The sequence below is a fragment of the Streptopelia decaocto genome, assembly GCF_964273445.1.
Source record: "Streptopelia decaocto genome assembly, chromosome: 1".
Classification (NCBI taxonomy): Eukaryota; Metazoa; Chordata; class Aves; order Columbiformes; family Columbidae; genus Streptopelia; species Streptopelia decaocto.
Genome location: NC_138663.1, coordinates 122,221,849 through 122,237,164, shown reverse-complemented (window position 1 = coordinate 122,237,164; position 15,316 = coordinate 122,221,849). Strand labels below are relative to the sequence as shown.

The following is a 15,316-nucleotide window of genomic DNA, read 5'->3' as shown; positions in this document are numbered from 1 at the left end:
GGGAAATGATTCACTGGAACAATTTACAATATTAAATGGGTAGCGATTAATTCTTTTTTTACTTGATGACAACATCTGAAAAACATGCATTTGTATTCATCCAAAAATTACTGTGAGAAGCCTATGGTCTGTCATTCTCTGGCCTGTTATGCAGAAGGTTAGGCAAGCTTCTTTCTTGCCTAAAATAAGAACATGACTCAGTCCCTAAATACTTTTAAGTTCTTGTAGGTTAAATTAACTCAGTGAAATTATTGATTTATAATTGGCTGGAGCTGGGAACATTTTCCTGTGTTTTTTCTTCTTTTTGCAAATCCTGACAGGAGTATGACAATATCTTCCTTCCCAAAGATAGCCCATATCTGAACTTTCATCCTTCAGCATAGTAAGCTGATGGTAAAACTACAAATACACTTAGAGTATTAATCAGTTTGAAGTGTGGTTGTGAAATTACTTGAAACACCTACCAACTCTGGATGTGTAGCATTCACAGTGCCAGTTAGCTTAGAAGTGAGACAACATGGTCAAACTGTTTTTTTTTTCTCTGGGGCAGAATCTCCTGGACTTAGCCTCAAGCCATTTCATTAAAGTTTACAGGTGCGATTCTGTCACTCTCACTAGAGTCCCTTAATTTAAATTTCAGTAGAGTGCTATTCAGCATTAGCGAGACAGAGCTGGGTCTGAGCTGCTGAGTAGCTCAGTAGGGCACGGTGGCATCTTTGGGCTCAGAGTGTGCAGCATTTCTCGCTCTGCTAACAGAGATCTCCATGTCCATCCCATCCAGGCTGCTTTTACAGCTGGGCTTGGCGAAATGAGGAAATATCCTCCAGTTGCAGGTAGCTGGAATAGCTAATCTACAGGGTGTTTCAAAAAGATGGACCAAATGTGTTACAATTACAGGAGAAAATTACAGACAGTTTAATGAGTTGCCAAGTTTTAGTAATGTTTTTATAAATTCTCTATGTTCCTTCCACTTGCTGTACAGACAACATCAAGACGATAGTTGATAGTTCGTGGTTGCAGAGTTACAGTGATTTCAAATTGGGTCCATCGTTTTGAAACACCTTGGACTCTAGCAGGTTAGTTCCACCTGAAACCTCCATGGTTGAAAAGAGAGGCTGGATAAATACCTCACTGTTGACAAGCATATCCCCAGTCACCTAAAAGGTTATAGCCCCTGTCCTGTGAAGGTCACCGTAGTGGATGTGCCCGATGGAGACGCAGTGCCCACACACTGAATGGGAACATAGTTCTAACGCTGCCCGTGATTCTGAACTTTGTCTAATGACAGGTTTCTGTTGGCAACTTTATACATGTGGTTTACTTTGTTTGCTGCTAGTTTTTCTGGCAAACACGCTTTATGCAACCAAGGATGCATTTGCCCACTGCTCCTTCTAATCTGATCAGGACGCAGAAAATTCAGCTCAGCTGATTAGGCAAAGGTTCAAGTTTAGGTCACAAACAAGCAGAGGGAAATTAGTATAATATGGCAGTAAAAAGGAGCACTAATATTCTAATTTATTGGCGCCCTAAGGCCGCTGGCTTGCTCACATAAGGTAAAAACAACAATAAAAAAGGCATCTTGCCCAAATAAACCACAAAGCAGGAGGCAAGCTAACAATACAAGAAACACATGGAAATGGACATAAAATTATAGGGTAACAGAGGCGTGTTCCCCATAATTTACTGTTCCTAAAAAAACTGGCAGAAGTGTACATATGTGAAAAATCTCAGTGTGCTTCAAAGACTTAAACAAAAGTATTAATTTTTTAAAATGTTTCGCTTTTGCTTTGTGTTACTGAGTGAAATACTTGGCTTGAAAATATCTGTATTTATCCCTGATATGTTCGGTTTTGCCCATTGAAAGACCTGTTGTGAACAAGGCAAGTCTAGGAATGTTTTGTGGAGAGCCTAGGAATCATTAATGGAAACCAGTATTGGATGAGTTCTGCTTAGGATTTGAAATCATCCTGTCTTATCATTTTCCCAGGCTTGAAATATACTGTAAGAAAACAATTTTGAGACTGAAGAAACTATTGAACCCTCCCACAAAACTTGCCCTTTTTGATTGAGTTCCATTTGTTTTTTAACCCCCACTACTCCAATTACACTTCTCCAAATTCCAGCAATAAAACAAAGTGGGGTGCCTGAAAGATGCTCTTTCTCTGAACTTCCACGGTCCTCTGCTGTCATCTTCTTTTTCCATAATCCATCTCTTAGCCTTGGCATGAGGATCATCAAACTTCTGTATTGAAATTTCCTGTCTCTTTTTGCATGATAATTCTGATACATTCACTCAACAAACGTACAGATACGTCACTGGTCAAGGCTGAAGAACTTTTACCTTAACTGTTTCTGTGCTCATCTGTCTCTCTGTCAAGCCCAGGGGCATATAGGGCAGCGTGTACTGTTCCAGCTTGCTTGTATAACGTGCAGTGATTGCATCTCTTCCAGCTCTGTGGACATCAAGGCTGCACTATTTGGGCAAGGCCATGCCATCTACCACAGTATAGCCTGCTGATTTTTACCCGCATATCCTCACAGAAAAGAAGTCAGTGGCAAAGTATTCTCTGAAAGCCATGTGTGACAGCTAGAACTACTTACAATCCTGAGACACTGAGAGTTCCTGGGCCTGAATTGCACCGCACTTCCCTGCAATTTGAAGTGATTTGGTGCCAAGTCAGATGAGTGAGTCTGGGAGAGGGGGGAGGGTTGATGCTTGCAAGAGAGTTGCAGGAAGGAATCCATGTCACAGTCCCTTTTGTCACCATTACTCTATCAGGAAAGAAGGAAAGGAAAGGAGGGAGGAAGGGAGGGAGGAAGGGAGGAAGGGAGGAAGGGAGGAAGGGAGGAAGGGAGGAAGGGAGGAAGGGAGGAAGGGAGGAAGGGAGGAAGGGAGGAAGGAAGGAAGGAAGGAAGGAAGGAAGGAAGGAAGGAAGGAAGGAAGGAAGGAAGGAAGATGCATTTCTGGGCCATATGGTAGCAGAGTTTGAGGATACTGCTTGCCAGACAGAGATGTTTGTGTTGGCTCAAAAACACTTGTTCTGCAGCCAGCTGTCTTCTCAGTTTGCAGGTGAGAGTTTCCTTCATGGACAGACAGATAACCACTGATTTGGTGGACAGACTGTACAATGTCCACATGCTCTTTCAATTTTTTGTTCTATCCAGATCAATTGCAACAGCTGCTTCATTCCTGGAACTGGAGAACTCATTTGCATATTTGACAGCTCAGGGGTTTTCTGTCCCTAGGGCAGAAAAAAATCTGTAGCAATATCCTAGATCTCACATGGGGGCAGGTAGTTTTCAGAGCTGTATGGTTTCTTTTTTTTTTAGGTCAACTTCAAGATTGTAATATTCATTAGTGAACAATATAACCACCATATATATATATATATTTGTTTTGTTTTGTTTTTTACAATATCAAAAAAGTACCTATTCCTGTACATGAAGGCAGCGAATCTGATACATATTCCTCCAGATGACAGTAAGACATGTCATAGCTCTACCTGAGCATGCTACCGTGTCTTCGGGAATGGGAAGTCCTTTTTAATACGATAGGAAGATCGTCATGCGAGGTACTTCTCTAAGCAGACTGTGCTCCTGTTCTCTGCTTTCTTGAGGCAGCTGCTCCTGTTCTCTGCCTTCTTCAGCTCCATCTTTCCTATCACAGTAGACTGTTTCCTGGAGTCAGGGTAATTTGTCTCTCTCTAAACTCAAGATATATTCAACTGTGGTCTCTACCTACTATCTCACTAGTGGTAATGTTATATTCTCACACCCAGCTATCGTGAAATTCACAGCCAAGTTTGGTGAAGAACTCAGGAATAAGCCGGTTACTCAGTGGTACTTAAATCTCACGGTCAAGACAATCACAGGACCGGTATTTGAGGTCTACGTGACTTGTCTGCATGGACTACAGCATCATTCCTTGTGACAGAAGCAGCTGAGGCAGCCAAGTCTTTAGAGCTGGCTTCCCATATACAGTGTTCCTGGGGATCTGTCCCAGTTCCTCCCCAATACAGTTTCTGAATTTAATCTCAAAGAGCAGATAATAAATCTTGCTATTCTCAAGCCTCTGGTTTCAAGGGATAAAGCTGTCTTTCACAGCTCCATCATTAGGACAACTTTCCCTTTTTATGTTGACAGAACCAGCTCCCTTTCGTGCAAGCAGCTGTCAGACCCACGGGAGCAGAGGCTGTAAAAATGGTTAGCTGTGAACTGTCAAAGCCTGTTAGAAGACTTCAGTCAGCAGAGCTCACGTTGCAGCATCTTTACCAGGACAGTGTTCTCACTCCTGTCATCTAAAGGAGTGTGCTCCACACCTTTTAGCAGAGTGTGGGACCTGGAACTGGTCTCATGCTTGGTAGAGTGGCACTGAGGTGGTTCAGAGATAACTGATCTCCAAGTGAAAACTAAGGGATTGGTTTAGCACCAGCCACCATGTGAACGTATGTGTGAACTCAAGGCCAGGAACAGAGGTTGCTCACCATTAGCCAGTGTCCCTCCTGGAGCCCCGTGCGCTGAGACTCTGCAGTTGAGAGGACACCATGTGCTGAGCGTGAGGCCAGAACGTGCCCTCTGCAGGGGCTGCTCAGATGTTCTCCAAGTCTGGTGCCACCAGACAAACCCCCGGCCAGGGGGGCGCTGTGCAGTGGACTGCTCCAGGATGGGGAAGCAGGCTGGTTGTGTGAACATGAAGGTGCTCACCATTGCTCTCTGAAGTTCTTACTAGTTCTTGCTCTTTCTCCTACAAACTGAAACGATGGCGCTTTTTGTTTTCAAAGTGTTAAGTCATTTTAAATGACACAGAAAATCATCCTAACAGTGACCAGAGAGACACTGACAACTGACAGTCACAAGAGTGAAATTAACTCCTGAGTCATGCATTCAAATAACGTTCTACAAAGTAGCATAATATCAAATCCAACATTATCTCCTCAGAGGGTGCAGAATGCCCAGTCCAAGCAGTCCAGAGATTATGTCAGCTCACTCTTCAGGGACATAAACCAAACCACAGACAACTCCTGCACCGGAGGAGATTTGAGAGTGCTGCCCACTGAGAGCAGGGATGCAGGCTCCCAAAGTCTCTGCCCTGCTGCTATATCTCTGCAGAGGAGAACAAGTTCTTATGTTCCTTAAGTTGGTTGGTATTTCTCATTTCTCTGCCTAGTTAAATCACAATGCCTTGGCATTCTATCTTGGCTTAATGGATAAACATCTTCAGTAAAATTAGGACTAAATATGTATTTGCATTTAAAAAAATATATACAGTTGCTCATTAATGAAGAATGCCAGAAAGTGCTCACCATGGATAGACAGTGTCATAAATATATGAAATTTTGGAATCACAGTATCACCTACTCCCAGCTTTCAAAAGATCATGTCTGTCCCCAGAAATCCATAAATACAAAACATTAGCTGTATTTTTTTTTTTTTTCTGGATATCTCCAGTTTTTCTGTGTGCCAGGATTCACTGTCTCTAGGGAGAATAGTTTATGAAAAACCTGCAGTTCTCAATGAAAAGTACTATTGCCAGGGCTGAGGCTTTAAATTGAATATATTAATATTATTTGAATAGATCCATCTTAACTAGCTGTCCAGTTTGTGCTATGTGACTGTTTGCTCTTCCTTCTGTCACTGTATCTTTATCTGCATCTTTCACTCACAGTGACTTTACATTTACTTCCAGATCACTGATGCAAATGCTGAACAGGATTGGGTGCCTATGGAGCCCTGCCAGAAACAGCCACTCTCAGGGATCATTCTCCAGTTACTCCTTGAGAAGCCTAATTCGCATAACACCTGTTTCGTGGGGCTTGTGCACAGTTCTTCTTAGTGAAGGCAGTGTGGAATACTAAGTCAAACACCTTACAGCAGTTTTAAATAGCTACATATATGCAGCTACCTTTATCCTCCAAATTGTGTACCCCTCAAAAAATGACATCAGAGTTTTTTCTCCGTATCTGTCTTTCTATAAAACCACACTGTCTGGAAGTAGTTTTTCTGTCCTTTGAAATACTTTTTCAGCTGTAGCTTATCTTAGCTTTAATTCCATGATTTTGCCAGGGGCTGAGGTCAGTTGTGCTGCCTTATAGTGACCTGGCTTGACCAGTTTGCTCTCTTCAAGTACTGGGACACTGGGGCTATTCCAGGCTCCTCAAACTTCCCTGCTGTTCCAGGGATGGTTAATGATTAACAAGATTAACAAGAGCCGGCCAGAGTTCTCCTCAGACAGTCTCCAGGTCTCTGGGATGCAAGTTGTCCAGCTGATTTTAAAATACGTGGATAGCTAGATGATGATGTTTAGCTACTTAATGGACTGGAAAGAAAACCTCCTGTCTTGGTAAGAGTATTTTTGTCTTGCTTCTGTCAAACAGCGAGAAGAGAGATCTCTTGAACATGCCTGTCTCATAGCAAAGAAAACCCCAAACCTGCCTGCTTGTGGTAGGCCTGTTGCTGAGACTTTTGGGCTTCGTTTCAGTTTTTTGAATTACCATCAAGCAAAATCCCTGCTGTGCTAGTCTTGTCAGACACAGGTGTTTTAAGCGTTCATTAGCAATTAATCAAAACGAAGTCATAACATTTATATTTCCCTTCCTCCAAAGTGTTAAAATAATTATTTTCTTTTTCATCCCGTTTACTTTGTAGATTTTTTTTAGATTTTGGATGTTACATTTTGAGTAGCCACTGAAACAAAGGTGGCTTTCAGTCAAAGATGTCTTCTTTCTCATCTCTGAAGCCATGGCTCCAGGACATTAACAAGACTTTTCAAAAACTTCCCATTTTCATTCTCACTTTTGGATTACATTTTTCCTCCTGGTTGTAATTTCCCTCCTCAGCTTTGAAACCCTAATGATATGGTAGTAGTTGGGATCTTGTATTCAGCTGTATTGAATGGAACTTAACTGCTTCTAGGCCAGGACTCATCTGCTATTTACGTTTTACGGGTGAAGGTTGGGAAGCTGCTGGGCAGAGGGCTCCGGGAGGAGGAGGCAGAGTGCGCTCTGATGTTCCCATGTCATCACCCCCTCCGCTCCACCACTAACACGTTTTTCTGGCAGAACCGTACATCTTTGTATTGTTACTATTTGCACAACAGAAATTTCCTGCTGCCCTGGTCCTACCCGCTCCTTTTTAGGTCTGTCCCATTTTCTTACTCAGATCCCCACCAGCCCGTAGAGCTGTGTCTTGCCTTTTCCCAACCCCAGTCTCAGGGATCCTCTCCCGAATAACACACATCCCCCCTGTTCTTGCTGCCAGTGACACCCATTCACAGTCACACAAATCTCTTATCCCTCTTTCCCAGAAGCAGCTGGTGACAGTTCCCTTCACCTTCAGTACAGAGCAAGTCACAGCAAAGTTTCTAGTTTCCCCTTTAAAAATCCAGCTAAAGAATCAAGATTAAGGGCTGGGCTGAAGGTCCCATCTTGAGGGGGAATGGGGAAGCCACCACGTCAGCCACAGCTCATGCTTTTGCTGTTGGTTGTGCTCTGTTTCCAGGTAAGGACATGATTCTCATGGTATATAAAGAGGGCTGAAGTCAAAAGCACCTCTCATGCTGGATTCAATGTCTTTTGTTTAAAAGAACCATCTCCTGTGTTTTTTAAAACTTCAATAATGTATTTTCTTGTGAAACTGCTGTTATCTGTCTTCCAAACAGATGCCCCTGAAAACAGTACATTTTTTTTTTCTCTCCACATATTACAGACAAGTGATTGTAGGGAACCAGATAGAAGAAAGCAGTTCCAGCGGTGAACAGCCTCACTGCGATGATCTCAGCAGCCCATACTCAGATGCGGTTGCTTCTCAAACACCTCCCTCTCTGTCAGGTGAAACTGGCATTCATGGAAGGATCTGAGCCTGAGCTAAAACTGGAACAGGTTTAACAAAACCAGCAACACAGTTCTCCTGATCAACAGAGAAAACTCAGCGCTGTGGCTGCCTGTTAAACACTGATACCACAAACCTTGAATTAGTTCAGGAGAAGAAGAAAAATGTCTTTCACCAAAGGACAAACCTGAAAAATCCTGGATGCATAAGAGGAACTCCTAACAACCGTTTTTGAGCAACGCTGCTGGAGTTGACTGATCAGCATTTTAGATCAACATTTTAGATCCTGATGATGAAGACTGTAGCATTTCTCTATCTTTTTTTAAGTAAGGGTTCAAACTCCTCTCCCAGTTAGGTGTTGCAAAGGGTGTGCTGCAGGTTGAGTGGTTCTCATTCAGACCCACTTGGCTGAGAGCAGATTTATTCCTCCGGCAGCCAGTCTATCCCAGTTATGCCCCAAAGGGTTCTGTCTTGCTCAGCTGAACACACACTGGGTCCTGTTATCCTCAGGGGTGTGTCTGCAGCATCACTTTTCACTGGGTTGTCTTGCTGTGATGGGAGAAAACAGCATCCCATTGATCTCACTGAAGGGGCAGCATAACCTATGTTGTTTATATATCATGAGAGCCACGAGTCATCTATTTCTGGCTCTGTCCTCAGGTCACACTCATCAGCTGCACCTTAGTGACACCTCCACTTGCCCATCCACCGAAAAACGAGCAACAATGTTGAGTGCAACATCAACAATAAAACTTTGCTTTTAGAAAGGTTACAACTTGCTTCACTAACTTAAAGCTCAGCAGTTCCCTCAAGGGTAGAAAATGCTTTTTATTTACTTTTTTATTGAAAAAAGATATTTGTGTTACTTAAAATTTATTAAAACGCCTAGAAGTGCCTTTAAAGAGCTAATGGCAGCACTAATTATCTCAAGTGGGTGTTTTACTGAATAAAGTCATTAGCTTTACCTACTGCCCAGTAATACAGTTTTGCTACCAATAACCAATTACTTTTTGCTTCCATTTTGAAATGGTAGTGAAAAGAAACTGTTAGTATCGAATAGTCTTGAAATGGTATCTGCCAGTTACCCAGGCATTAGAAAAAGAGAAGCGTGTTTACCATATTTTACATGAAAGGAAAATGCTGGCAAAACCACAAAAGCAACATCACATTTCTGCACGAGTTTTCTGCTTCCAGCTGGGGCTGAAAAGCAGTTCAACAGAAGCTACAGCCCTCCCTGAGGGTCACAGCAGCTTTTCCGTGTGGTGGAGAGGTGGGTTCAGCTCAGCAGGAGCAGAGTCAGAAGGGCCACTTGCACTCCCGCCCCCTTGGGTGGCCCCTGGTTTATCCACCTCCCCTCACCCATGGAGCTCCATCAAACCCAGGCAGAACCAAGAGAAGGTCCACAAGTGGGTGAGGAACCCTTAGAGCTCCAGTAAGCACAAAGCTGGGACTGCAGAGTTGGGCTGAGGAAGGCAGCAAGGCATGGAATAGACGTAAGCCTGCATAGCTAGTCGCCAGGCTGAGGACAACACAAAATTCATTCGAAATTTGAGGAGAAGCTTGGAAATTCCACATCCCCAAGCAGGCAGCAAGAACTCCTACAGTGAAGCACTGCCAGAGCAGCCTTCTGCTGTGTACAGGGAGTGTGGGCTGTGATGCTACCAGAGAGTGGGTGGGTTGGGCTGTGATAAAAATGCCTTGAACACAAGAGACAGACCAAACTACCAGGCATATGTTTGTATTGTGGTGGTTTTTTTTTTTAATCTTTTTTTTTTTTTATCTCTGAGATAAACACTTGTGCAGTTTGCTTCCCGAGCAAACTGACTACTACTGGTGTTGGGCTTGGAAACCTGTCAGGGTGTAAAGTCTGTTGGGTCAGACTGAGTCATGGGCAGACGGAGAAAATGAGGGAAGGCTGCAGCAACTGAACGTGCAACATGGACAGAGACATATCAGAGAACCAAACGTTTCCACCAGTCATCTCAGATGGCCACAACAGCCATCCCCTCCCCTCAGATACACTTACCTTGTGCTAGAGCTGAGGTACTTCTCACAGGAGACATCAATCAACTCCCTTCTTGGCACCAGTTGTCCCGCTGCAATTTGGGACAGTTACCTTTAACCCTGCTGCGATCACACAGTGTCCTTAAAGACAGTCTGAAGAGGACCTCACCACCTAGACCTGTTTTCTTCGTCAAGGATGCAGCAACTGCAGTTCAGTCGTTCCTGCCACGTCTGTCTACCCCAAGCTAGAACATCTCTCCTACAACAGGACCATGCTGCCTGCCAGCATGATCTGCTCCAGCGTCCTCCTCCCTGACTCATGACAGACCCGTATCACCCTGTTTTTCAAGAATCTCTTCTCTACAAATGGATTCCAAGGGGATTTCTGAAACATGTGGATACTCCCATTGGTAACAACTGGTGTTCATTCATTAGTTGCACTGGAACATGACTCAAAGTAAAGACTTTTTTTTATTCCTCCTTTAGAGTTACCTGGAAATGGGAGGCATGTAGTATGAAGTATGTGAACAGCAATAAATCATATGCAAAATGCAAGCTTATCTTAGAGCATCTAACTTGGGAGGACAGGAGTGGGTGGGGGGAGAAATACATCTCCTTCTGTAACATTTCACAACGTGCCCATTTCAAGGTCTTTCAGTGCTTTGGTCTCCACCATGAGCACTTTATTTCCCCTTCCGCCAGAGTCCTGCATTATCAGAGGCCTTCCCCGTGCGGTCTGCAGCAGTCAGGGATGGCTGAAATGCTGCACCCACCAGTCAGCCGCATGTGACCCAAATCAGCTCATGCTGCTGGTTCAAAGACATGGTTGACTTCCATAAAAACGTCACCCCAAGCCACTACTCCCACCAAGGCCACATCATTCTGCTCAGTTGTTCCTGGTACCTTAAGTTCTCTCCTGCTAAAGTGTCAGATGTCTCCATCTGAGCACCAGCAGCCCCTCACTGAGATTCATTTCAAATCCTGAGGAGCCTCACCTGCAACTCAAAACTGTATGTGGTCTATACACGCAGTACAACAGGAAGCCATATATTCTTTGGGGCTGTTGGCTTTACCGAGTTTCTGTGAATTTTGAGCAAAAGGCTTCAAAGGCCTGTCCTGGCAAGGACTTCTGAGGGCAGACAGCTGGGCCCACTGCAGAGCACCTGGAGCTTCATCCACATGCTTCTCATCACAAGAACAGCATCAAAGTAACTTGAGTAACAAGAGTAACTTGTATTAAATTGTAGAAACTCCTTGTTTTAAAACACAGGCCCCTGTCTGGGGCAAGTTTTCCATTTCCAAATGCTCTCCACAATTTATTTTAATCAAGTTTAATTTCTTAAGATAATGACTCACCATCTGTATAATTTATTAAAATGCGTTTTGAATATGTTGGCAATAATTCACGCATACAAATCATTCAACTGCTAACCGTCCATGGATTTTAAAGATACTTGACAGTTATTTCTAGAAGGACTTCATAATTATCTTTTAATTGCCACATTACTAGAATATATTGAAGCTCAGAGGCGGTGAGAGATTAAGTCTAATTTTTAAAATTTCCCACATGCACAACTCTTCACTGATAAGCACGTATGAGCTATGTATCTTTTAAATGACAGACTAGTAGTTTTAAATTGTCAGTCTGTTTGCACTTTTTTTGCGTTACCAAAACTAACGTTTAAAAGAAAAATGTGTATGAACAATCCTCTCCTCCAAGTATTTTGGTAATAGCAGTATTGGAGATACTAACAAAACACTACAAGCCAGGGAGAAAGTACTGACTGCTGGGCCTTCCTCAGTACTCAAGGCCAGGCCTCCAAGTGCACACCCAGCAACATCCTGGCCTTGGAACTTGTTGGAGACTGTGTAACATACTGAGTTGGGACATTTATTATAGGATTTGGGTCTTGTTAATTTATTAGGGGATTGAAAGGGGCCTCACTATGTAACAAGGTGGAGCTGAAGGTGCTGGGGCTGTTGAGCCTGGAGAAAAGGAGGCTGAGGGGAGACGTTATCGCTGTCTACAACTACCTGAAAGGAGGTTGTAGCATGGAGGGTGTTGGTCTCTTCTCCCAAGTAGCAAGTGACAGGACAAGAGGAAATGGCCTCAGGTTGTGCCAGGGGAGGTTTAGATTGGATATTAGGAAAAAATTCTTAGGGAAAGAGTTGTCAGGCATTGGAACAGGCTGCCCAGGGAAGTGGTGGAGTCACCATCCCTGGAGGTGTTTAAAAGACATGTAGATGGGGTTCTTAGGGACATGGTTTAGAGGTGGACTTGGCAGTGCTAGGTTAAAGGCTGGACTCCATGATCTTGAAGGTCTTTTCCAAACTAAATATTTCTATGATTCTCTCAAGAAAATAGTGTTATAAACCACTGCTGGATGTGCTCAGTCCCTCAAGACAGCTGAAAAACTCTTTTCCTATGTGTCTATGTGTCATCAGTATTTTCCAGTTACATGAGATGGCAAGACATCTTTCATTTTGTAACTCCTTTGGTTGCGTTTTGTCTGTTTGTCTTTTTGTTGTTGTTGTTTTTGTTTGTTTGGGGTTTTTTTTAGTAAGTAAAATTTTTTTTCACGGCAAAGAAAATTTCTTGATGTCACACCCAAGAGATTTTATATGACACACAATTTAGTCTCTAATGGGGGCTTTACAAATTTTTTCAAGAAATGTTTTGTATTTTGAAATCAACTGTTGATATAGATAGTATGGCTTCTTTAGGACAATAATATTTATACATAGAAGCAATCCACATTACTTGCATTTCACTTTTTTTTTTAAAGCACATTACAAAAACCTGGCAAGGAGTGTGCATTTCTGATTTTTTTCCCTGTACAGAATTTGTACAAAGTACCCAGGCACAGCATATATTCATGAGTCAATTGAATAAATCCTGTTTTACATTTCAAAGGTTCAAGCGCAGGCTCTGCATGTTTGCATAGCTGGAATTGTGTGTTAAACTGCCCTTGCAGCCACATTCAAGAAAAATTTATCAGATTTCACAGAGAATTTTCAATAAAAAAAATGTATATCAATGAGCAGCAAGTCATTTGGGTTTTAGTTCCATCTCTTATCTTTTCAGAGTGGAGAGAGGATACGCCTTTGTTGCACACACACACAAAACCAACCCAGAACAAAACAGAAAGGAGAATAAAAACAGAGCAGCTCTGATATAAATTGCCTTTGAAAACATTTAATTTAAAAACAAGAAGAATCCCAGACCATCATGACTTCAGTGTTCAGAGTCTTCTATTCATACTGGTTTCGGTATCGTATATAATGAAAGAAACTGGGTTCTTCAAATTGTTGTGGCAAAACCTCTGACTGCTCATTCTTTGCACTGATACCACACTGTGGTGAAGTTCTGCAGTCTCTTTTCCCCATCTTATATTGGAGAGAGGATGGATTTGAACTACACGGGGACTGAAGTACAACCCAGAGGCAATGCACCAATGACTCTTTTTTGGTTCTTCATAAAGTTAAAAATGGCTGTAATAAAAATGATATAAATAACATTCAGTGTCCCATACTGTTCAAGAAAAGGGAAATGATGGCTTTAATGTTCCACTGAGAGATGATGAATACAATTTTCCCCCTCTGAGTTTGCACACAGTAATAAAATATTGATCTTTACGACAAAACAAGTTAGATTGGTATGGAGAACAGTTCAGGAGGGTTTCATGGCTCGCAGCAATGACAGCAGAACTTATAACATTAAAGATTAAGTGTCAGTTCACTGAATTAATGCCCCAATGTAGCCAAGTAAAGGGGTTTGCAAAGAGACATAATAGTTTTTTCTCCTTGTTTATGAGTTTCCAAGTCACCATCATTTAATCCATCATCTGTACTACTGCAGATCAATTTGACATGGGTTATTAACATATCTGGTTCCTGTGCTCCAAGCCATATGTCCCCAATGTAAACAGAAGTCAGAAATACACAAACAGCTGTGGAAGAAAAATTAAGAGAAAAATCAGAACAGATATTCTACTTCCACACAGCAATACAAAACCAAACCATTTTACCTCCAGACCCACGTTTTAAAATGGCTTCCTAATTATTTTCCTAGATGGAAAATCCGTGGGGGTTTTGCTCATATAAAGCTAATGACCCTTCCTACACTAACAGTAGAAAAGTTTCCTGTTAGCACAACCTTCTGACTTCTTTAAATAAAAAGGTCTGAAATCTGACCTGTTGTTTTTGCTATCAAATGATAACATGAAACAGTACATGGATCAGAACCCATACCCCTATGGATTCATTTGTTGCAGACTGTTTTTCCCCTTGGAATTCTACTTTTTATACCTCATTGAACTCCATTTTAATCCTAGAATGGAAAGTTCCTTCGAGGGAGTACGACTGTTGTACTGTCAGGAACCCCACCAATGTGACCCTGTTCTGTGCCACCAACCCCTGTGCCCAGACCACCAAAGACACAGCTTTAACTTTGTGATGAGCACCAACAGATGCAGGGAAACTTTAGATTATTGTGAGGAATTAAAAATAACATGGAACTACTACTATTTTCTACCATTCACACCTTGTAACATGAGCGAAAAGACTAGTTACCTTTCTTGTTCACATCCTCTTCCGTCATTGCTGACAGGCACAACTTCTTCACTAGTTCATGAAAGCTGTTGTTGGTCAGGCCCTGAGCATCCATGAGGTGAAGCATGATCGAACTGAACAGACAGAGCTCCTGACCGAGTCCCGCCACCCCACTGCTGGCCTCACAGACCCGGGTGTAAAACTTGAAGATGTTGTTTTTCAACGTCTCATCCCTGAGCATTTCCTGCACTGCCACCGAGTGTGGCACGATGCAGTTCTGTAGCCACCGCAGAATTAACAGAACATTTTGCATATTGAGGCTGTGCTCAACCATGGACTTCACCAGCCACTTGGTTACTATGTAAGCGGACGCGCAGGTAGGACTGACTGTTTCATCCGCAAGGTCAGCAGATTTGAGGGGCTCCCCTGGATGTCTGGTAGGCATGGCTGGGAAAACAGGCTTCCAGTGGGCAAATATGGAATTCAGATGATCCCTGCACTTCCCCAGCTCAGAGACTTTCAGGTCTGCAGCAATGTTGTCTTCTCTTTCTATCTCATTCTTTTTCCGAATGTGGTGATATGCACGAGATGAGGCTTGAAATTTGTTCTTTTCTTTAATGTTTTCTGTAAGAAGGAAAACACCATTGAAATAAACATCAGATGCTCCAAAGGATTTTCTTGGTATAAAATCATGCAGGAAAGATGGGATCTTGTGTTGTTTTAGCTGCTAAAAGGATACGTACTAGCCTCATTTAGCAGCCTAATTGAGCCTATGCAATTCAGAGCAAATGGGCTATAGGCAGCTCCCACTGACCCAAAGGCTGAAACACTTTTCTGAACTGGATCTGCCTCACTTTGAGGTGAGCAATGAGGCCACCCAGGCCCTGGCCCAAAGCCCAGCAAAGCCAAGGCAGAATTTCAGGGTCCACGAAAT

At 42.7% G+C, this 15,316-nt stretch overlaps 1 protein-coding gene across 3 annotated transcripts in view; it reads right to left on the bottom strand.

Annotated features, from left to right (window-relative positions):
• Window positions 1–12,444: 12,444 nt before the first annotated feature.
• The window catches only part of URB1 (URB1 ribosome biogenesis homolog), a 56,727-nt gene continuing 53,855 nt past the window's right edge, over window positions 12,445–15,316 (bottom strand). For all 3 annotated transcript variants that reach the window (XM_082055021.1, XM_082055022.1, XM_082055023.1), the window contains 2 exons: window positions 14,404–15,006; window positions 12,445–13,781 (listed from right to left, as the gene is read on the bottom strand). In XM_082055021.1, the coding sequence (XP_081911147.1) occupies window positions 13,576–13,781; window positions 14,404–15,006 (809 nt within the window). In that variant the 3' untranslated portion in view covers window positions 12,445–13,575. The remainder of the gene's footprint in view (window positions 13,782–14,403; window positions 15,007–15,316) is intronic.